Source organism: Carettochelys insculpta, chromosome 3 (genome assembly GCF_033958435.1).
Source record: "Carettochelys insculpta isolate YL-2023 chromosome 3, ASM3395843v1, whole genome shotgun sequence".
Lineage (NCBI taxonomy): Eukaryota > Metazoa > Chordata > Testudines > Carettochelyidae > Carettochelys > Carettochelys insculpta.
The window spans coordinates 2,571,369-2,592,521 of record NC_134139.1 but is presented as its reverse complement, the minus strand read 5'-3'; the positions used below and the strand labels follow the sequence as shown (position 1 = coordinate 2,592,521).

The 21,153-nt window shown below is 41.9% G+C and overlaps 1 protein-coding gene across 6 annotated transcripts in view; it reads right to left on the bottom strand.

Moving 5' to 3' along the window:
- BCL2L11 (BCL2 like 11) overlaps positions 1-21,153 on the bottom strand; it is a 60,805-nt gene that overhangs the window by 17,345 nt on the left and 22,307 nt on the right. For all 6 annotated transcript variants that reach the window (XM_074989222.1, XM_074989215.1, XM_074989216.1 and 3 more), the window contains one exon: positions 9,103-9,215. In XM_074989222.1, coding sequence (XP_074845323.1) covers positions 9,103-9,215 — 113 coding nt within the window. The remainder of the gene's footprint in view (positions 1-9,102; positions 9,216-21,153) is intronic.

The following is a 21,153-nucleotide window of genomic DNA, read 5'->3' as shown; positions in this document are numbered from 1 at the left end:
ACATCCTTCTCCACAGCTGCACATGAGAATGCAGCAGCATTGCGCTAGTGCTTGTGAAGAGGAAAATAAAACTGAGCAGAGTAGTTTTACCCTTCAAGGGAGTGAAGAGTGAATAAGTAATTAGATTTTTCAAATTATTTCACTTTTAATACTAAGGCATTACCTGTAGTTACAGGCAGGAATGGCTTTGAAATACCATTTTCAACTTGAGAAAAGGTGCAACTCCCAGGTTTCTTATACGAGTGGCACTCAACCTTTTCACATTACCATGTACCTTTCGGGGGTCTAATTTGTCTTCTGTACTCCCAAGTTACACCTCATTTAAAATCTACTTGCTTACAAAAGCAGACGAAAATATAAAAATGCCACAGAACACAATGGAATATTGCTTCCTTTCTCACTTTTACCATTAAGTATAAAATAAATCATTTGGGATATAAATCACTTACATTTCAATATACAATCTACAGAGCAGTATAAGCAAGTCATTATCTGTAAGAAATAACATTTTATACTGTCTTTGCTAGTGCTTTATATGTAGCTTGTTGAAAACTAGGTGACTAGATGTACTTCCCTGCAATATGCATGACTAACCTTAGGGAGACACAGACCTCTGGTTGAAAACTACTGCCTTTATACAAGCTCTCGCGCTCTCTCTCTCTCCTGGAATCAGAACCCAAGAAAAAACACCACATATGGCCCCTTTACCTTTAAAGCCCATACCACCACACTGATCGACATAAAAAAGGGACCCCCTGCTTCTTCCCCAGCCACCCACTGCCCCAACTATCCTCACAGACAGGGATATTCACTCTGACTGCCCTTCCCAGCCAACAGCTGGGTCAGAGACCGTACCCATCCCCCCACCGTTCAGGAGGGAGATCCTGTACTTTGCATGCTGGGAAACACAAGCACAGGGTCAGTCAGCTCCTTTTGTCCACTGGATACAGTCAATGTGAACAGTAATGTGCCTGATAGAAAATGCAAGGACTGAGGGGCTGGGGCACTGCCACACTCATGGGTCTGACAACACGCACTTGCCCAAATGAGAGCTGTATTTGTGCACTAGCAGTTCACTCAGTCCCACTTCGAGCCTCATCACATAGCGTCACACTTTACACTCTTAAGAGCATTTAATAGCCATCCATCCCCTTTCAGTTTTATGCAACACCCACACACCCAATTGCTCACCCCTCCAAAACCATTTGATGACAAATTAACCACCAATTGAAATCTGCGATATTGCCATGTCTTGCGGGGGTATTTTGTCCCCCAGCAACAAAAAGCACAGATTTTTTTATTTGAGAGCCAATACTGTGAACAGGCCTGTTCAATAGTTACTGTCAATTTCAGACTCATTTGTTATGTTATGAGAACATACATAAAACGTTTAAATCTATAAAACATTTTACACTTGTTTTCAACTGGCAACAGAGAATGAGCTGAGCAATAACTGTATGGATGAAACTGCATATTTCAGTTTAATTTCCCAGACACTGCTCCTTAAAGAAAACAAAAGGCTTAATGACTCAATCACTGGAAAGCAATTACATTTCCTCCCATAACAACAACAAAAAGCTGCAACATGTAAAACAAGTGTGATAATAATGAAGGAGGTAATCCACTGAGGTCAATGCCAGTAAATTTTGGGAACTATGAGCAAATACATTCATGAGGTCTGAAAACCCCCAATTCGAATTGACAAGGCACTAAGGGTTATACAGAGTACACTGCAAACCGTCTTCAGGGCTCAGAGTGCCCCTGCTTTAAATAAAAAAAATACAGAAATGAAAAGGTGAACCAATTTTACTCATCTCCATTTTAAAATGGACCAAGAAAAATGACTAGCCACCCCTCCCCCACCCCCATCCTGAAGAGCTCTGTGTAGTTTGCAAACTTGCCTCTTTCATCCACAAAACTTGGTCCAGCAAGACAGGGGTGCGCAAAGTGGAGAGTGGGCAGCATGATTGGCTGCTAGGTCTCAGGCTCATCCACCTCATTAAAAATGTTAAAATCAGTAACGTTTCATGTCTGTGTGTTCCCATTTACATACCGTTCAATAATGTTTTTACGTTCTACGTACTTATTTGCTTACACACGTCGAAAGGTTGGTTTTTTTTCCATATAAGCATACCCGAAACTTCCATTGAACTGGATTATATTAGACGGGTTTGGGTCGGGGGGGGCCTGATGTAAAAAGTTTGCTCATCCCTGCAGTACGAGATAGTACCTCACCCACCCTCTCGCTCTCTAAAGTAGGAGGACCAGCTTGGATACAACACTGCATACTATCTCGTCTCACACAAAGGGTTACAATTAGACTATGTCTAGACTACAGGGATCTGTCAGAAGTTCGTGTTGGAAGATGCCTTGCAAAGAAACTTCTATCAGATCATGTCCAGACTGCAGGGCGGATTGAAAGAGTGATCTCACTCTGTTGACAGACAGCCCAGACTGCTTGGCTGCTCTACTGGCAAAACGGCCACCTGGACCCACAGCAGACAGGATTGTGCAGTGTCCCAGAGGCCTTTTCTGTAGACAAAAGGCCCCCCACCCCACCCCAGGAACATCCAGACCACTGTTTTGCTGACAGATCTGTCGACAGCAGCATTCTTCCTCATGGTGAGCAGGGTATGGCTTTGACAACAGTGCTGTGTTCGGTCGACTTATTGTCAACAGAATGCGCTCAGCAATCTGGATGCTCCACAGGTTTAGTCGACAAAACTCTGTAGCCTAGACGTAGCTTTAGTGTCTTATGCTTTCTTTAACTTGTACAGAGCATTAAAGCTGGCAAACGTAACCAACTCTGACAAAGAGGGAAAGAAAAAGTTTTAGAAGAAATACCTTCAGACAGAGAAGGTGCATCAGAAATGAAAACCAAAAAGCGCAGGAGACTCAGCAGCTGCAGAGTGGGGAAAAAACTAGATTCTATTCTACGCTCTAAGAACTCCCATTCAATGTGAGGGTACAAAACGTTCCCTTTCATATGCCGGAAGAGGAAGGGGCAGCCCTTCCTCCTACTGTCCAATAGTCAGGGGACAGGCTGGAGATCAGTATTACAAGTTGATTAGACAATCCTAGTAGGCAAGACAGATATGAACGATGGCATGGACCTTCTGCTGGGAATTCCATTATGCCACTTCACAGATTTTGGGAAGAAATGCTTTTTACATTTCTCATTCATTTTACACCACAATTTGGTAATTTTTAAAATGTACTTGGATAATAAATAATCAGGAGAGTAATCAGTAAAGCAAAAGCACAACTGAAAATGCAGCTGGCAAGGGATGTGAAGGGTAACAAGAACAGTTTCTACAGGTATGTTAACGATATGCAGGTTATCAGAGAAGGTGTGGGGCCGTTACTAGATGAGAGAAGTAACCTAGTGACAGATGAAGTAAGAAAAGCTGAAGTACTCAATGCTTTTTTTGCCTCAGTCTTCACGGAAAAAGTCAACTGCCACGCTACAGTGCTAGACAATGCAGTATGGGAAGGTGGAGGGCAGCCATCTGTGGGAAAGGAACAAGTTCTGAGCTATCTAGAAAAAACTATATGTACACAAATCCACGAGTCTGGATTTAATGCACACAAGGGTGCAGAGGGAATTGGCAGATGTCATTGCGGAGACTTTGGCCATTACCTTTGAAGACTCTTGGAGATCGGGATTGATCCCAGATGACTGGAAAAAGGCAAATGTAGTGCGCCCATCTTTAAAAAAAGAAAGAAGGGCAATTCAGGGAACTATAGACTGGTCAGCCTTACCTCAGTCCCTGGGAAAATAATGGAGGGGATCCTCAGGGAATCCATTTTGGAGCACTTGGAAGAGGGGAAGTGATCAAAAGTAGTCAACATGGATTCATCACAGGCAAGTCCTGCCTGACTAATCTGATTAGCTTCTGTGACAAGGTAACAAGCTCTGTGGACATGGGGAAGTCAGTGGATGTGATATACCTTGATTTCAGCAAAGCTTTTGATATGGTCTCCCACAAAATTTTTGCCCACAAGTTAAGGAAATATGGATTGGATCCTTGGACTATAAGAAGGACAGAAAGTTGGCTTGACAGTTGGTCCCAACGGGTAGTGGTCAATATCTGGACAGTGGTTGGTTGTAAGTAGCATGCTGCAAGGCTCGGTTCTGGGGCTGGTGTTGTTCAACATCTTTATTAATGACCTGGATGAGGGACTGGATTGCACCCTCAGGACATTTGCAGATTACACAAAGCTAGGGGAAGAGGCAGATATGTTGGAGGATAGAGATAGAATACAGAGTGACCAGAATAAATTGGAGGACTGGTCCAAAAGAAATCTGATGCAGTTCAACAAGAAGTGTAGAGTCCTGCACCTGGGGTGGAAGAATCCCAAGCACTGTTATAAGGCTGGGAACCAACTGGCTAAGGAGCAGTACAGCAGACAGGGACCTAGGGGTTATGGTAGATGAAAGGCTGGATATGAGTCAGTGTGCCTTTGTAGCCAAGAAGGCTAACGGCATATTAGGGTGCATCAGGAGGAGCATTTCGAGCAGATCTAGAGAAGTGGTTGTTCCCCTCTATTCGGCACTGGTGAGGCCACAACTGGAATACTGTGTCCAGTTTTGGGCCTTCCAGTATAAAAAGGATGTGGATGTGCTGGAGCATGTTCAGCGGAGGGCAACAAAAATGATTAAGGGGCTGGAGCACATGAACTATGAGGATAGGCTGAGGGATTTGGGCTTGTTTAGTTTACAGAAGACAAAACTTAGGGCTGATTTAATAGCAGCCTTCAACTTCCTGAAGAGGAGCTCTAAAGAAGATGGTGAGAAATGGTCCTCAGTGGTGTCAGATGGTAGAAGAAGGAGTAATGGTCTGAAGCTAAAGAGGGAGATGTGTACCTTGGATATTAGGAAAAACTACTTCACCAGGAGGGTGGTGAAGCACTGGAATGCGTTGCCTAGAGAGATGGTGGATTCTCCATCCCCAGAGGTTTTTAAGTCCCAGCTTGACAAGGTCCTTGCTGGAATGACTTAGTAGGGGTTGATCCTGCTTGAAGCAGGGGGCTGGACTCGATGACATCCTGAGGTCTCTTCCAGCTCTATGATTCTATGAAAAGTACATTTCACAACTTGATATAATGCCTAAACATCTCAATCTCTAAAAGCAGAGGGATTATAACCACCTCTATTATCACTGGAAAGTGAATGAGCAAAACAGATTAAAAATTATATAAATTACCAGTATATAAATTTAAACATATACATAAACATAAACCTACCACCACCTTTGTATTTCACTTCCGATTTTCTCCTGAACAGCCTGCCAATGTGTACTAAAATGTGCTCAAGTACATTAAAGTCTTATGACTTCACACAAATTTGAACACAAGCCCCTACAGGAGAAAAGCTTTTGCAGTGACCCACACAATGTACTACTGTTTCTTCAGAATGCAGTTCGCACATGATTGGGAATGGGACAAGCTGAAATACCACAGGATAATTATACTATCCTTGCACAGATGAGTAAAATTATCCAGTACCCTCTAGAATCCAAAACTATCTTTGGTATCAGGTGACTTGTGTAGTAACTTGATTATGATGATGGTTTCACAAAGGCTCACCCAGAGTAGATTTAAAAAGTCAGTCCCACTTTCCAATTTAAAAAAAATAAAATTTCAGTACATTTTTTGGTGTTTGAGAACCTATTTCAAATTAAATCTGTAATTGTGACAACTGGTATCTTTTAAAATAATTAACAAAATAGAACCCTAGTCAAGCACTACTTAATTTACCCCCAAGTGTTTTAAAGCAACTACTCATCTGGTAGAAACCACTGCCTAAGCAGAGTTTAACAAGCTAAACCAAAGTTTGTTTTAGTGCTGAACCAACTTTGGGCAGACTATTTTCATCATTTCATTCTATTCTCCTGGTTCCATTAAAATGTGAAAAAAGCAACTTGGATCTGAAGAAGCAGGAAAGCTTGTTTTCATCTTCAAATATTTCAATAGAAACAAGATGTGAGGATAAGATCTACTTACTAGTTCTGAAACCTCGAAGGACATGGTAACCAGAATTCAGTTCAATTCACTCACCGCAAATACTTAGCTTGATCACTTCATTTCAAATGCTAAACATGTTTTCAAATAACCGTCTCTTACATATGCATCATGTTTTTATTAGCCATAACTATTGTAACCATTTTCAAATGGAGGGTCCTGATCAATTTTAAATTCCCATTTCCATCCAACTGCAATTTGATACAAATCATGCATAAAATTATCTAGTAAATTTTAGAACACAAAAATGCAAAACAAGGAATAACCTCAATAAATATATATTTAGCTATACAATTGCTTAAACAGAGGCATATTCAGCAACTAGCGTAGCCTCCTGGTTAACAAAAACAAGTTCCAGATTTAGTGTAGAGGATATATTTAGTTGCAAAACATGTTTTAATTGTTACCAATCAGCATGAATCAGCATTTCTACAGGAAATCTAATAAAAAGCATAAATACGAAACAGGATTCATTTTAATATGTCCCATTTGCCAACTGAAATTGTGATTAAAACTGGCGATGTAAAAATCAGTCCATTCTGGATTTATCAGAGCAAGAATTTAATAACACACTACAGAAGTAGTACGTAGCTGTAATATAGCTTTATATGTGTACTTCTCAAAAGGTGCTTACAAAAGAGGCTAGATATCACAGTCCCCATTTTACTGATGGGGAAAGAGGTACAAATGTGAAGTGTTTTTAAGAGCAGTGGCGGAGAATGAAACCCACATGTCCTCATTCCTAGTATAGAGACCTGTCCACTAGCTCACTCTGCCCCTGCAAGTTTGTTTACTCAATAGCTGCAGTTGATAGCATCATTTTCAATTTCAACATCTTAATGAATGATATACATATCATTTTATTTTATTTATATAAGCCAATTTCTTAATGGTCACAGCTATCAGGGGCTATGTCTACACTAGCCCTGGCCATGCAAATGGCCATTTCGAAGTTTACTAATGAAGCCTCATTAGCATGCGGGCGGCCGCGGCACTTCAAAATTGACGCAGCTCACCACCGTGCGGCTCGTCCAGACAGGGCTCCTTTTCCAAAGGACCCCGGCTACTTTGAAATTCCCTTATTCCCATCTGCTCATAGGAATAAGGGGACTTCGAAGTAGCTGGGGTCCTTTTGAAAAGGAGCCCTGTCTGGACGAGCCGCGCAGCGGTGAGCCACGTCAATTTCGAAGTGCCGCGGCTGCCCGCATTCTAATGAGGCGCTGAATATGTATTTCAGCGCTTCATTAGTAAACTTCAAAATGGCCATTTGCATGGCCATTTCGAAGTTTTTGGCTAGTGTAGACACGGCCAGGATGGAGTTGAGGTAGATGAGGCACAACAACATTTTATTGGAACAACTGCTATGGGTGGGAAACAAGCTTCTAAACTTACAGAAAGTACTTCTTCAGGTACTCTGTGAGTTTGTATCTTTCACCAACAGAAGTTGGTCCAATAAGAGATATTATTCCACTCACCTGGTTTCTCTAATATCAATGGACCAAAATGGCTATAAGGAGACCAGCATATAAAAACAAATTTTACGACTTCATGGCATTCAATCATTACCCATGAGTCCCTCAGTGTCAAAATGCCCAATTAAGATTGTTTTTCCCAAACTTGAACTTTTAATTATAGCACTAAGAGCCTGGTTTATTTGAATCCTCATAGCTGGACCAGTAGAAGAATCAATTTTCATCTATTTATATTAATGCCTTCACTGTCTACGAAAAGTTGGCTCATGGAAGAAATATGTTCTAGTTTGCAAGTTAAAAGCCCTTTGTGTTTTTAACCAGGAATTAAACTTAGAGGTCCAATTCTACCCCATTATACATCTTAGGGCATATTATAAAAATGAATATAATGTATTTACCATGCATAATAGGACACCAGCCTTGAGTTAGCTACCTTGGAACAATATTTCTTTGACCTGTTTTGGCTCAATTTTCAAAAACCAGTGTTGAATCCATATTGTGGAGACCACAGAGGGGGCTTTATTGGAAGCCAGGAGATAGGATGACAAGATAAATGAATGCACCCGGTGAATGGTCTTGTAAAAGATCTGATTCTAACCACAATCAGAGAAGTAGTACTGCATAATGTAGGCCTATACCCACTGAGACATGAGAAGCCTACAGTGAAAAGAAGTCAACACTCACTTCAAAACCAAATTCCACCAGTGCATAAACCTCAAAGAAAAAGCCAAAGTGTGAGCACAAGACAACATGGTATAGAATATCACATGTAATATCCCTTGCTCAATGCTTATGCCAGGCAGAATTCTCTGGGGGGTGAATCTAGGACTATGCGCTCTTATGATGCGATGGCATGTAAAATGAACATAGGGAAAAGAAACCTCCCTCCCCCAACAGGGATAGGATTGTCCAGGAAACAAGAAAGCAAGTCCTTTCCATCAGCTTCTGCCATTAAAAACAACCAAAGAAAAATTAAAATAGCTAGGAAAAGATTTTGCTTCAGACTGTTAGTGCAGCTGTGGTACTTGCTACTAAGCAAAGTACTCCACACAAAATTATTAGCAACATCCAGGAGAGAAATACAAGTATACAGAGATGGCACAGAAGATGAGGACAGGTCAAGTGGCGGACTGGGAGAAGAACAGATTGCACTGAGACAGACACTGAGAGCCTCCCAAATGAAAGTCAAGTTAAGGACAACTAAAATTTTATATAATATTCTTGTGTTATGCTGACTTACCATTCATGAAAGTCAGTTAAAAATCCAAGTCACCACTGACATCTCATCTCTCATTTAGGTAACAGGAGCCCTGAGCACCAGTGTATCTCTTTGCTGTTCTCAGCCTGTGGCACACAGCACATTAGTCTGCTGAGGGATGGAATACTTAACCTAATTATGCTATTTGAGTTAGCATGAGGGTAGCTGGGTGGTGCTAATGCCTCCCTGAAGTATTACACATCTATACATAAATGTTTGTTACACACCTCTCTGTACATTTGAGAACATTAAATTTTTGCAGCAAGACAAATTTTCTGAAATTATGTTTCCTTCAAAGTTGGCATACAAGGAAACAAAAAAAAAAAAAAAAAAAAAAAAATATCTTACCCTTCTCGGGCAATAGGAAGCATTAAACTCATCTCCAATACGCCGCAGTTCCTGTGCAATCCATATTTCTGGCTGCATGTCTTCACGTATTGAGGGAGACTCCCACCTGGAAGCTGCATCAGAACAAAAATTAAGAGTACTTTGAAATGTCCACAAGTTACTTACTGAAGTTAAAATACAACAGGAATTATCTATTAAATGTATTTGGCCAAAAGTTTGTGGAGTATATTTTGGTAAATGAAATGTGTAACAACGAAAAACCTAAGAATACAATCACTGGAAGCTGCAAAAGGCAGCAAGGGAAAATTATTTACCTGCAATTCTGTTTCTTTGAAGACACCAGGGAATCAAAATTCTCACTCTACAGTCTTCACTCGAGTCTACCTGTATCATGCTAGGAAGCTGCTACAAAAATACCCAACCACCACCACCAATAAAGGGGGATTGCAACTATCTCCATATTGACTGAGAACATCACATCAGGATGGGATATGGAGATAAAATTTCTGGAAACCATTAACAATTGCCTCTTGGAGCAGCTAGTCCTGGAAGCGGCATAGGTCTTCTAGTCCAACAATAGAACAGCTGAACAACTCAGTAATGGTAACCATAATGAAATTAAATTTAACATCCCTATACAGGGAAAAATGCCAAAGAAACTCACCATAGTAGCATTTAACTTCAAAATGAAAACTTCATAAAAATAAGGTGGTAAGTTAAATGGAAATTAAAAAGGAACAGGCACAAGAGTGAAATGCCTGCAAGCTGCATGGAAACCATTTCAAAACTCCACAACAGAAGATCAAACAATACATGTGCCCCAAATAAAAAAATCTAAACCAGTAAGAGGACTAAAACAATGTCACCCTAGCCAAACTGAGTAAAAATGGCTGTTAGAGATCAAAAGACATGTTAAAAACTGGAAGCCAACACTTACTGAGGAAAAACAGAACTAAGCATAAACTCTGGCAAAAGTGTACAATTAAGTAGGCCAAAAAGAATCTCCAGAGCAACTAGTAAGGGACACACACACACACACACACACACACGACAGTAATTTTTTAAAATTACGTCAGAAACAGGATGCTGGCCAAACGTGAGGCCACTTGATGACACAGATGCTAATGCGTAGTTAAGGAAAACAAGCAGAAACTAATTAAATTCTGTGCATCAGTCTTCACTGCAGAGGATGTGAGGGAGATTCCCAGACTTGAGATATTCTTTTGGGGAGAGGAGAAATGTGAGGGACTGTCCCAGATCGAGATGGTCAACAGAGATGGCTTAGAAAAAATTTAATTAATTTAAACAGTAAAAAGTCACCAGGACAAGAGCATTCACCAAAGAGTTCTGAAGGAATTCTGCAGTTCAATTTCTAACTGTGCTATATACAACCTATTGCTAAATCAACCTGTGTACCAGGTGACTAGCAGATAACTGATGCGACACCAATTTTTTAAAAAAGGCACCAGAGGCAATCCTAGCAATTACAGGCATACCAAGCAAGCTAGATAAAACTACTGTATTGAACATACTTTGACATGTAGATAAGCATGGCTTCTGTAAAGGGAAATCTGGCTTACCAATCTATTAAAAATTTTTTGAAAGGATCAACTGAGTGGACCAAAGGTGATCCAGTGACTATAGTGTCAGACCCTCTGAAAATCAAGTAAAAGAGCTCTCAAAGTCTCCTCAGCAAATTAAGCAGTAATGGAAAGGTCTTCTCATGGACAATGGTTAAAAGATTGGAAATAAAAAGTAGGAATAAATGGTCAGTTTGCACTTTGGAGAGGGATTAATAGCAGGGTCCCCAGAGATGTATGCTAAGACCACTGCTACTCAAAAGTCAAATGATATGGAAAAAAGGAGAGAACAGTGACATGGCGAAGCAAGCACCCGTTACAAAAATTAAGACAGTTAAATCCAGAGTAGACAACATTCACAAAGGGGATCTCACAAAACTGGATGACTGGGCAACAAAATGGCAGAAGAAATCTGATGCTGATAAATGCAGAGTAGTGCATAATTCCAATCATACATACAAATGGCTGGGACCCTTATCAGCTATTACACTCAAGAAAGATCTTGGAAACAGTATGGATAGTTCAGAAAACACCCACTCAGTACACAGAAGCAGCCAAAAAAAGTGAATACAATATGAAGAACCACTAAGAAAGGGAAAGATAAGCCAGAAGATACCCTAATACCACTGTATGCATCAGTGACAGACTGAGGCCCGCACCACACAAGTAGTTCTTTAAATGTGTCTCCTGGGGCTCTTTGCAGTCCAACATTAAAACAATGATTTAATTATTAACCACTCTAACTTATTTACTAATCAGAATGCTTTTACTGTGTTATTAACAAACTACAGTAGATAACATAACTTGGGTCAGACATTTTGCTATGAGAGTACACATAGAAAATATTTCCCTTATCATACTGTTTAACTATGAAAACAATGAATTCCAATTCACACTGCTGTGGCTCTTTTGGGGAATGCTGATCACAAATTGGGCTCCTGAAACAGAGGTGTGAGCAACACTGATATAAATCCATGGTACCCCCACATCTTGAATACTGCATTCAGTTCTGGCTCAGCCATCTCAAAAAGGACATTAGAAATGAGAAATGTATACAGAAGGTCAATAACAATTGTCAGAGTTAAGGAACTACCACCATCCAAGGAGAGATTAAAAAGGCTGGGACTGATGAATTTGGAAAAGAGAAACCTAAAGGGGGAAAATGATAAAGGTCTATGAACTCAATGGTTTAGAGAAAGGGATTAAGGAAGTGCATTTATACCTTCTCATCCCACAAGAACCAGGGATCACCCAATGAAATAGGCAACAGGTAAAACAAAACATACAGAAGCACTTCAGCAAGAAACGCAATTATCTTATGAATTCATTGCTGGGGGATGTTTGAAGACCCAAAACTGGGTTCAACAAAGAATTAGGTAAGTTTATGGACTGGTCCATCAATGGCTATTCACCAAGATGATCAGGGATCAACCTAGTGTTCCGAGGCCACTTAAACTTCTGACTGACAGAAGCCGAGATGTGTCAATGGGACAGATCATTCGAGATTTGACCTGCTCTGTAGGTTTGCCCTTGAGCATCTGGCACCGAACACTGTCAGAAACCACTGATCTGAGCCTAACGGCCATTTTTATGTTCTTATAGTCTTCTAGCTCCTGACCAGCCAAGTGAGAAGACAGACACCGATACAGTAATAGCAATACCCAGCTGGCTGGTGTGAAAAGCAAGGAATTGAGTGCGGTCAGTGCCCCAAGAGCCTTTTGACACTCAGCACATGAAAAGGACCTCATGGGGAGAGGAACAGAGGGTATGACAAATCTTGGCAGGACAACAGATTTAACAGAGTGGAACTTTCTCACAGCCGTGCAAATGACTTTTTGGTGATTCCACACCGACTGATCAGTCACAACATTTTGAAGCTCACTCTCACTAGGAGCTGAAATGACTCTCAGCAAGAAAACAATCTTCCATATGACACAATTAAACTCACAGAAACTGAAAAGTCTCAAAAGGAACTTTCACCAGCCTTGTCATAGTGATGTCGTTCTCCCTAACACCAGGGGCTGTTTAACATGAGGTTTCTGGAACTCTTGATACGGTCTCCCACAACGTTCTTGCCCATAAATTAAGGAAACATGGATTGAATCCATGGATTATAAGATGGATAGAAAGCTGTCTTGATGGTCAGGCCCAACAGATAGTGGTCAATGGCTCATTATCTAGATGGCTGTTGGTTTCATGTGGAGGGCCCCAAGGCTCGGTTCTGCGACCCAGTGTTGTTCAACATCTTTATTAATGACCTGGATGAGGGACTGGATTGCACCCTCAGCAAGTTTGCAGAGGACACAAAGCTAGGGGGAGAGATAGGCTCCAGAATTACCTGGATAAACTGGAGGATTATGCCAAAAGAAATCTCATGCAGTTCAACAAGAAGTGTAGAGTCCTGCACTTGGGATGGAAGAATCCCAAGCATTGTTATAGGCTGGGGACTGACTGGCTAAGCAGCAGCACAGCAGAAAAGGACCTAGGGATTAAGGTGGATGAAAGGCTGGATATGACTGAACAGAGTACCCTTGTAGCCAAGTAGGCCAATGGCATAATAGGGTGCATTAGGAGGAACATTTCGAGCAGATCTAGAGAAGTGGTTACCCTCTATTCAACACTGGTGAGGCCACATCTGGAGTACTGCATCCAGTTTTGGGCCCCCCAATACAGAAAGGATGCTGATGTGTTGGAGCAGGTCCAGTGGAGGGCAACAAAATTGATTAGGGGACTGGAGCACATGACCTATGAGAGGCGGCTCCGGGATTTGGGCTTATTTGCTTTGCAGAAGAAAGACTGAGGGGTGATTTAATAGCAGCTTTCAATTTCCTGAAGGAGAGCTCTGAAGAGGATGGAGAGAAACTGTTCTCCGTGGTCAGATGGCAGGACAAGGAGTAATGGTCTGAAGTTACAGGAGAGGAATAAGTTGGATATTAGGAAAAACTACTTAGTTCGGACTGATCCTGCTTTAAGCATGGGGCTGGACTCGATGACCTCTACTATATATCACAACTTTCTCTTTTAGTCCAAAGACAACAGTGTTAGGTTTTTAGGTTTCTTGGTCAAATAATACTGAAATGTCCAATAATAAAGAAAAATCTCATTTTTGTCAACCTAGAAGTCAGAGTTGTCCCTCTCCTAAAACGGCACATTTATTTATATCTGGAAATACTTTATTATTGCACAAACTGAAGAACTATTCCTCTTAGGTTAACTTCATCCTTCTACCAAGCTTTGAGTGAAAAAATTAGATCCAATAAAAAAGCATTGCCCCTAAAGGATGCTTAAACATAAAAATCTTTTGCATTTAAAAATATATGTAGTTGACAGCTTTGTTACTCATTTTAAGAAACAATTCAATATGAACATAAACCACAATCCTGAAATACATTAATAAGAGTGTTCTGCTTTTGACAATTCAGTGCATGCCACATTTGAAAAGAGATTTGTGCTTGTTGTGACAATCTGCGTCCAGACACCTTGAGCAGAAAACAGGGGAGCTGAACTTCAAAGAAAAAACAAGAAGCAGCCCTGTGGCACCTTATATACTAACAGATATTTTGGAGCGTAAGCTTTAGTGAGCAAAGACCCGCTTCATCAGATGCGTGAGTGAGGGGGTTTCAGAGGAGGATTTAGAGAGGGAGTCTCTGTAAAGGGAAGGGCCAGCGCTGACAAGGTCTATTCAGTCAGGGTAGATATGGCCCATTATCAGCACTTCATGTGGAGTTGTGAACATCAAGAGAGGAGAAACTGCTTTTGTAAAGGGCCAACTGCTCCTAGTGTCTATTCAATCCTCGGTTGATAGAGTCAAATTTGCAAATGAATTGCTGCTCAGAGATCTCTCTCTCTCCATTTTATTTTTGAATTTTTTTTGTTGTAGGACTTCTACTTTTAAATCTGTCACCGAGTGTCCAGGGAGACTGGAGTGTTCTACAAGTTTTAGTGTGCTACCGTTCCGGATGTCCGACTGACGTCCATTTATTCTTTTACGTACAGACTGTCCAGTCTGACCAATGTAAATTGCAGTGGGGCATTGATGGCACATGTGGTTGATGTGAGGTCCTGTGATATCGCCCTCCCCTTTACTGAGACTCCCTCTTTAAATCCTCCTCTGAAACCCCTCCTCTCATGTATCTGACAAAGAGGGTCTTTGCCCATGAAAGCTCATGCTCCAAAATATCTGTTACTCTATAAGGTACCACAGGACTTCTTGTTGTTTTTGAAGATACAGACTAACTCGGCTACCTCTCCGATACTTGTCCCCAAAGAAACAGGAACTGAATTAACTGATTGTACACAATATACTGTACAAGTGGACTGAGTAAGCGAGTTCAGAAAATGGTGAGACACTGATCATGACTATTACTGAGTGATGCTTGTATGATAGGTGTCTAAGAATAGGTGTGCTGGAAATGAGATCTTAAAATATGTTTAGGAGGCAGAGGATAGACAAGTGTGCCTTAGACAAAGAACTGTGGGTTTACCTATCTAGGACAAACTCTGTAAGCCATACACAATGAATGTACATTTACATATGAGATAACCAAAGCAAACAAGCAGTGAAGGAAACAGCTTGGTGAGCTCACTAGGGAGCCCTTAGCCCGGAGGTAGCTTTTTTCTTGGTTCCTGAGGCAAATCCAATAGATTCATAATTGTAACACATAACCATGCACTAGTCTCCTTTAAATCAGTTTATGACCAGGGAGCAAAGACATTCTAGTGATCCATCTCACGGGGAACAAAGGAAACAACATCTCTGACTCCCAACACTGGATACTCTTGCCTGCTAGAGGTGCAGGTGACTTGATTTGTTTTGGTAAAGACAACCTGCTAGAACTGAGTTTTAGAAACCACGCTCTTTGCCTTACTTCCAGCCATTTTCTGTTCTCTCTGCATAGTATCATTTAAACCTACGTTCTTAATTAGTAAAAGCTTATTCTTAGTTTTACTGTAAGTCAGCTTAGTGCTGGGATTTAAGGTAGAGCGCGTACCCTCTCGGAGCCAGGCTAGCGGGTACACTGCTCTGCAGCCAGCAGACAATGTCTGTAAGTGCCCTGTGAGAGGTACTGTATGTGCACAAAGAAGTCTCTGGGGAACTCTAAGTGGAGACTGCTGGTAAGGCAGAGATATTGCAACTGCACAGACTAACTCCAGCAGAGCTCTCCCATGCCAGGGCAGAGTGCATTCTGAGTGCCTGGAGAGCACACCACAGGGATACAGGATGTATTACGTGGAAATGTACACCCAAAATCTAAGCAAACACGATGACACTTTTTTAGCAAAGTATTTCACAAACTTGGCCAGAAAACCTAAAAGGAATCAAAGGAATACATAGCTTCCAATCTCAAAACAGTCAAAGAGTTAATAAGGCAATAAAATACAAGGGGAGTGAGGGAATCATCTAAGTGAGTGCCTGGCTCCAGTCTCACTAGGAATGTTACTTTTGAGCCTGACTAGTATTTGCTTGGCTTGGATATATATTTTGTTTTCATGTTGTAAGGTGAAAGACTAGCACCAATCAACCTTCACTGCAAAGTTTTTATTGGCAACAGTAATTTATTTTGTTAGAGGCTGAATTTCATTCTGCAAAGTCTTCATATTTGAGGAGAACATTTTGGAATCAGGAAAAACAATTCAAGGTAAGACGTAGAGAATAAAAACCAACCTAGATGCGCGCGACTGAACCAGGCAATTTGCTTCCCCAGGAGTTACAACTGAACCAACATGCAGTAAACTCTCTTGTAACTGGTATTGAATCAACCGGTACTCTCAGATAACTAGCACTCCCACAAGGCGCTCTCCTGGTGCCGAGGTCTCCTTTTCCAGGTGGCTGTGCTACCTGCAGGCAATAAAGGGATCCTTTCCCACCCCCAACCATTGATGTTGCTTCCCCTTCTTAAGAAGGGACTGGTGCTGGCACATGTGGGGGGGAGCCAAGAGCAAGCTACTGCATTGCCTGTTCCCCTCATCCCTCCCTGGGCCAGGGCTGCGGAGGCTCCAGGGCTCCTCAGCAACTGCTGTTGCCAATGGGGTGGAGAGTTGGGGGGGGAGGGAAGCATCCCTCCACCGCATGCCAGCCTCTAGGTGTGGCAACACCAGCTGGGGCTTCAGCCACTGGGGGCTGCTTAACCCCAGAGGGAGGGCAGTGGGGGCGAGTGGGCAGAGCACACTGAGCCAGCCCTACCCACCTCCCATGCGGCAGCACGTGCTAGAGCTTCAGTCACTGGTGGCTCTGAGAGCTGGGGGAGGAGCGCAGCGGGACGGTGGCCAGAGCCCGGGGAGCCAGTCCCTCCCCCTCCTCATGCAGGCCCATGGGCTGGGGCCTGAGCTGCCGAGCCCCAGCAGGGAGTGCAGAGCAGGCTGCGGAGGCAGAGGCAGTTCTCTGGTGACAAGGGATCCCTCTCTATTATCCGTGATACTTTCATAGCCAGCAACCTGCTGGTTCCAGGACTGCTGGGTATGAAAGTTTACTACAGACGTCTCACTGCTAAAGGGGGGTGGGGGGGAAATCAGCTTTTCAGGCCAGTGTTAAAGCACAGTTCAGATACCCACATGCAACAGACAGTTTTTAACCAACTGCATAACTACCACATTAAAAGGAGAGGGAGAAAGGCAGAGGGTAGGGGAGGAAAAAACAAGCACATGGATTTAGTTCTAGAACTAAAGTTAATAGGAGAAAATACACATCCCTCTGCTCCAATGCTTTCCCTTAAGAAGATGTGTTATGAGCCTCTGTATAGGCTTCAAATGATAAAAGCTCAGCAATTCAAGAAATTAGTATCATGGTTAGGTGGCTGAGAGTGAAATCAATCTGAGGTTTTCAGAAAGGACTTTCTGTCGTGCTGCCAAATCACAAAATCAGAAGTGTCAAGTCATAATTAGCCAAGCAAGCAGAGATAAACTCTCAAAATTAATTTAACACTTGCTAGCCACCAAATAACTTTCACCATCAGCATGAAGGAGCAGTACTAGTCATATCATGACACTTCAGTATTCTAAATCATAGAGAGCATCCACAGTAGTTGGGGGCGGGGAGAAAAAGTAACCTATCCCCTGAGAAATTAGCCTTCTAGCACCTGGAAAAAAGCAGACTCATGAAAATATTGTCCCTACTTATCATACTAAGACATTGGATATTCATTGGTCACCCATTCACAGGTACAAGATATTCCATTATCTGCAAATTAAATGTTTTTATCCATGCAACTTTCTGAAGCTGGTATTGAGCATTTCTATTCTTAGGCCAGCAGGTCTACACTAAGGGGTAGCATCAAACTAAGGTATGCAACTGGAGCTGACGTACCTTAGACTGAACTACCATGCCTCCCTATACTTCTCTTTCAGGTAGAGTACCATAGTCTATGCAAATGCAATCAGCAGTTGATTTAGCACATCTGTACTAGATCAGCTAAAGCAGGCTTTTCCCAATCTTTATATAGTTGGGACCCAGTTTTTTTCAGTACCTTTGAGGCCTAACTCACATGCCTCCCACCACTTCACCAGGAAGATGCTGAGCAGCTGGTTTTCACTCTGACAGCTACACAACAGTTCACCTGCTGGTTCCCTGCTATATCAAAGGAATGAGGAACTAGCTCTGGCTGTTCTCTTCCAGCCATTAGGCTGTGAGAATCCTGCTGATGCTCAGAGGCCTTTGACTGAGCCTAACGGAGCGTACCTAGTAAAGGACAGCTTCCATAACCCACACAATCACCGAGCACTGCTCAAAGGAAGAGAAACCGAGAATCACATCACCAGTTACAGGTTCCCAATTCTCTGCCCCTGCCCAAAGGAGGGGCTGCACAAAGTTACACAAGTTCACAGTGATCTACTAAGGGACATGCTCCAACCAAAGAAGATGTAGGAACTCGTTATGCCAGCTCTACATTCACTGGAATGTTTATACATATGGAGAATCCCAGAAGAGGAACACATGTGGGCAGCAGTACAGCTGGAGCAGACCAGGAAGAAAATATGCCATGCAGTACTGCTTGTGGCTTCTTACACCTTTTTAAAATAATACATATGGCCCTCAGGCTGAAGAGATTTTACATCACAGCTCTACCTTCTGGACAATGAAATGAAAGGTCTTAAAGAAAAAAAGTTTTGCCATTATGATTTCCTTTGCTTGATGTAACATTTGCAAGACAATCCCAAGCAGTCAACTTAATTTAGGGCAGTGCTTAAAAACAGCTGGTAAAACAACACAAATAATAAATCTTACAAAACACAGCCAGTGCCTTAATACTTTTAAGCTCTCAGAGTATATTGTCCATTTGCCACTTATCAGATTCCAGACAAAGCCACAATAAACTACTTCCATCAACTTAGTAACTTAACCCTTTGAAAGCGCTCAGCCAGACATATGGAGACGTAGAAAACATCTGCAGCATCGGAACACCAGTGTTCCTACTTTTATCTTTTCTGGTTTGTTTTATTTTTAGGCTTGTAGGTGTGTCTACAAACATCCATATAATACTAGCTTATGTTATACAATCAGTCTATAGAGTACTAAGTTCCCTCAAAATCTGTAAAGGTACATATCCTATTTTTGACTTGTGTATTTCAACATATTTAATAAATGACTCAAGCTGAAGTGTGAGGTGCCTGTATAAAACACACAAAAACAGAATCACATCCCCATTAAAGGCATTCAGAAACCCCTGTATAAAACACTCTTCCCATCAGCCCTCCCCTGACTTACACACATGCAGTGAATGTAGAGTTAGCCTGGCCTGTGGCTAACTGAAAGCAGAAACTTAAAGACTTTTTAATCTGCCAGTAAGTGGTCACCTTAAGTCCTGCTTCTCCAACACATTCCCTTCATAGAATAGCCGTGTTGAATTTGCATTCTTAATCATGCAAGGTTGCAAATTTTTTGAAGCAACAGCTGGAAGTTCAGGATTACCCAAACATGCCCAAAGCCATGCTTTCCACAGACAGAATGAATAATTCACCATGCATCTAAATGGTCTTCTGATCATTGTTTCCAGAAGCCCAATGTGCAGCTGGACTCCAAACTAGTAGTAGGGAGTTAGAGTTATCAGTGCACTTAACAATGAGGCTCTTGCAGGATGAATAACCGCTGAATAAGCAGTGAAAAGAATGGTCTAGTTTAGCAAGGAAGAGCTCTTTCCATACAGAAGAGCACGTAAGTTCAGTTCCACAGGATAGCTACAGATAAAGGAAGAATAGTGAACCGTTTGAGATGAAAGGCTAAAATTAATTCTGGGGAAAAATTGGGATGTTGCCAAAAACAGTGTCGTCAGAGGTTTAAAAGAAGGTAAAAGATCAACTAACCATTAGCATCTGCAACTCAGAACCACGAACCTCTCCTTTGAGATGAGGGTTTTGATCACCCCATGAGACACCAGAGTTACACAACCAGGAACGTCTCCAAAATGAGAAAGACCTTGCCAGGCTTTGATTATGAATCTCAGACAACCAAAGATGCCTAAACGGATTGCCTAGGTATCTCCAGTATTTCTCCTAACAGGTGCATAAACTCCTCTCTCTCATCTTTGAGAATGGATGAAACCTCAGGAAGCAATGAATTGCAGTTGGACTAACAATGGCTGTTCTCTCAAAGACGTGGCCTGTGACACCATCCACTCTGCAAAGAGCTTGCTGGAAGGAAATGCTGACAAACAATTACAGCAACAAGAAGGTGCTGATCCAAGTTTTACATATTTAAAAACTTATATCAGCAATATTTCACAGGGTACTGGGTACTACTTTTTGGTTTAAAAATAATGCATAGTGAAACAATTGCCCTTTAAAATGAAAGGATCAACACTGTGGCTCATATGTACAAATATTAAAGCATATGCCATGAACTACATGGAAAAAATATGACACTCTTTAAAGCTGTATTGAAGACTAGGCCCATAATAATTCTACTTCTAGAACTCAAAGAAGAGTACTGTAGGCTCAGTTCAAAGGACCAGTGTTGTATGTGGAGAAACCCTCCATGAAGGCTAAGGATGATGAACAGGCCAAGGATCTGATGAAGAATATGAATCAGACTCCTAGGGCTGGAAGAGGCCTCAGGAGATCATTGAGTCCAACCCCTTACCCAAAGCAAGACCAACCCTACCTAAATTATCCCAGGCAGGATTTTGTCAAGGTGAGATTTCAAAATCTCTAGGGACAGAGGTTTCACCACCAGCCTAGGTGACTCAGTCCAGTGCTTCACCACCCTCCAAGTGAAACAGTCTTTCTTAATACCCAACCTAGACCTCCCCACCGCAACTTGAGACCATTGCTCCTCATTCTGCCATCTGTCATTACTGAGAAGAGCCTCTCCCCATCCTCTTTGGAACCACCCTTCAGGTAGTTGAAGGCTGCCATCAAATCCCTCTATACTTCTGCAGACCAAACAAGTCCAAAATCCCTCAGTCTCTCCCTGTAGGCCATGTGCTCCAGCTCCCTAATCATTTTTGTTGTCCTCTGCTGGACCCTCTCCAATTAATCC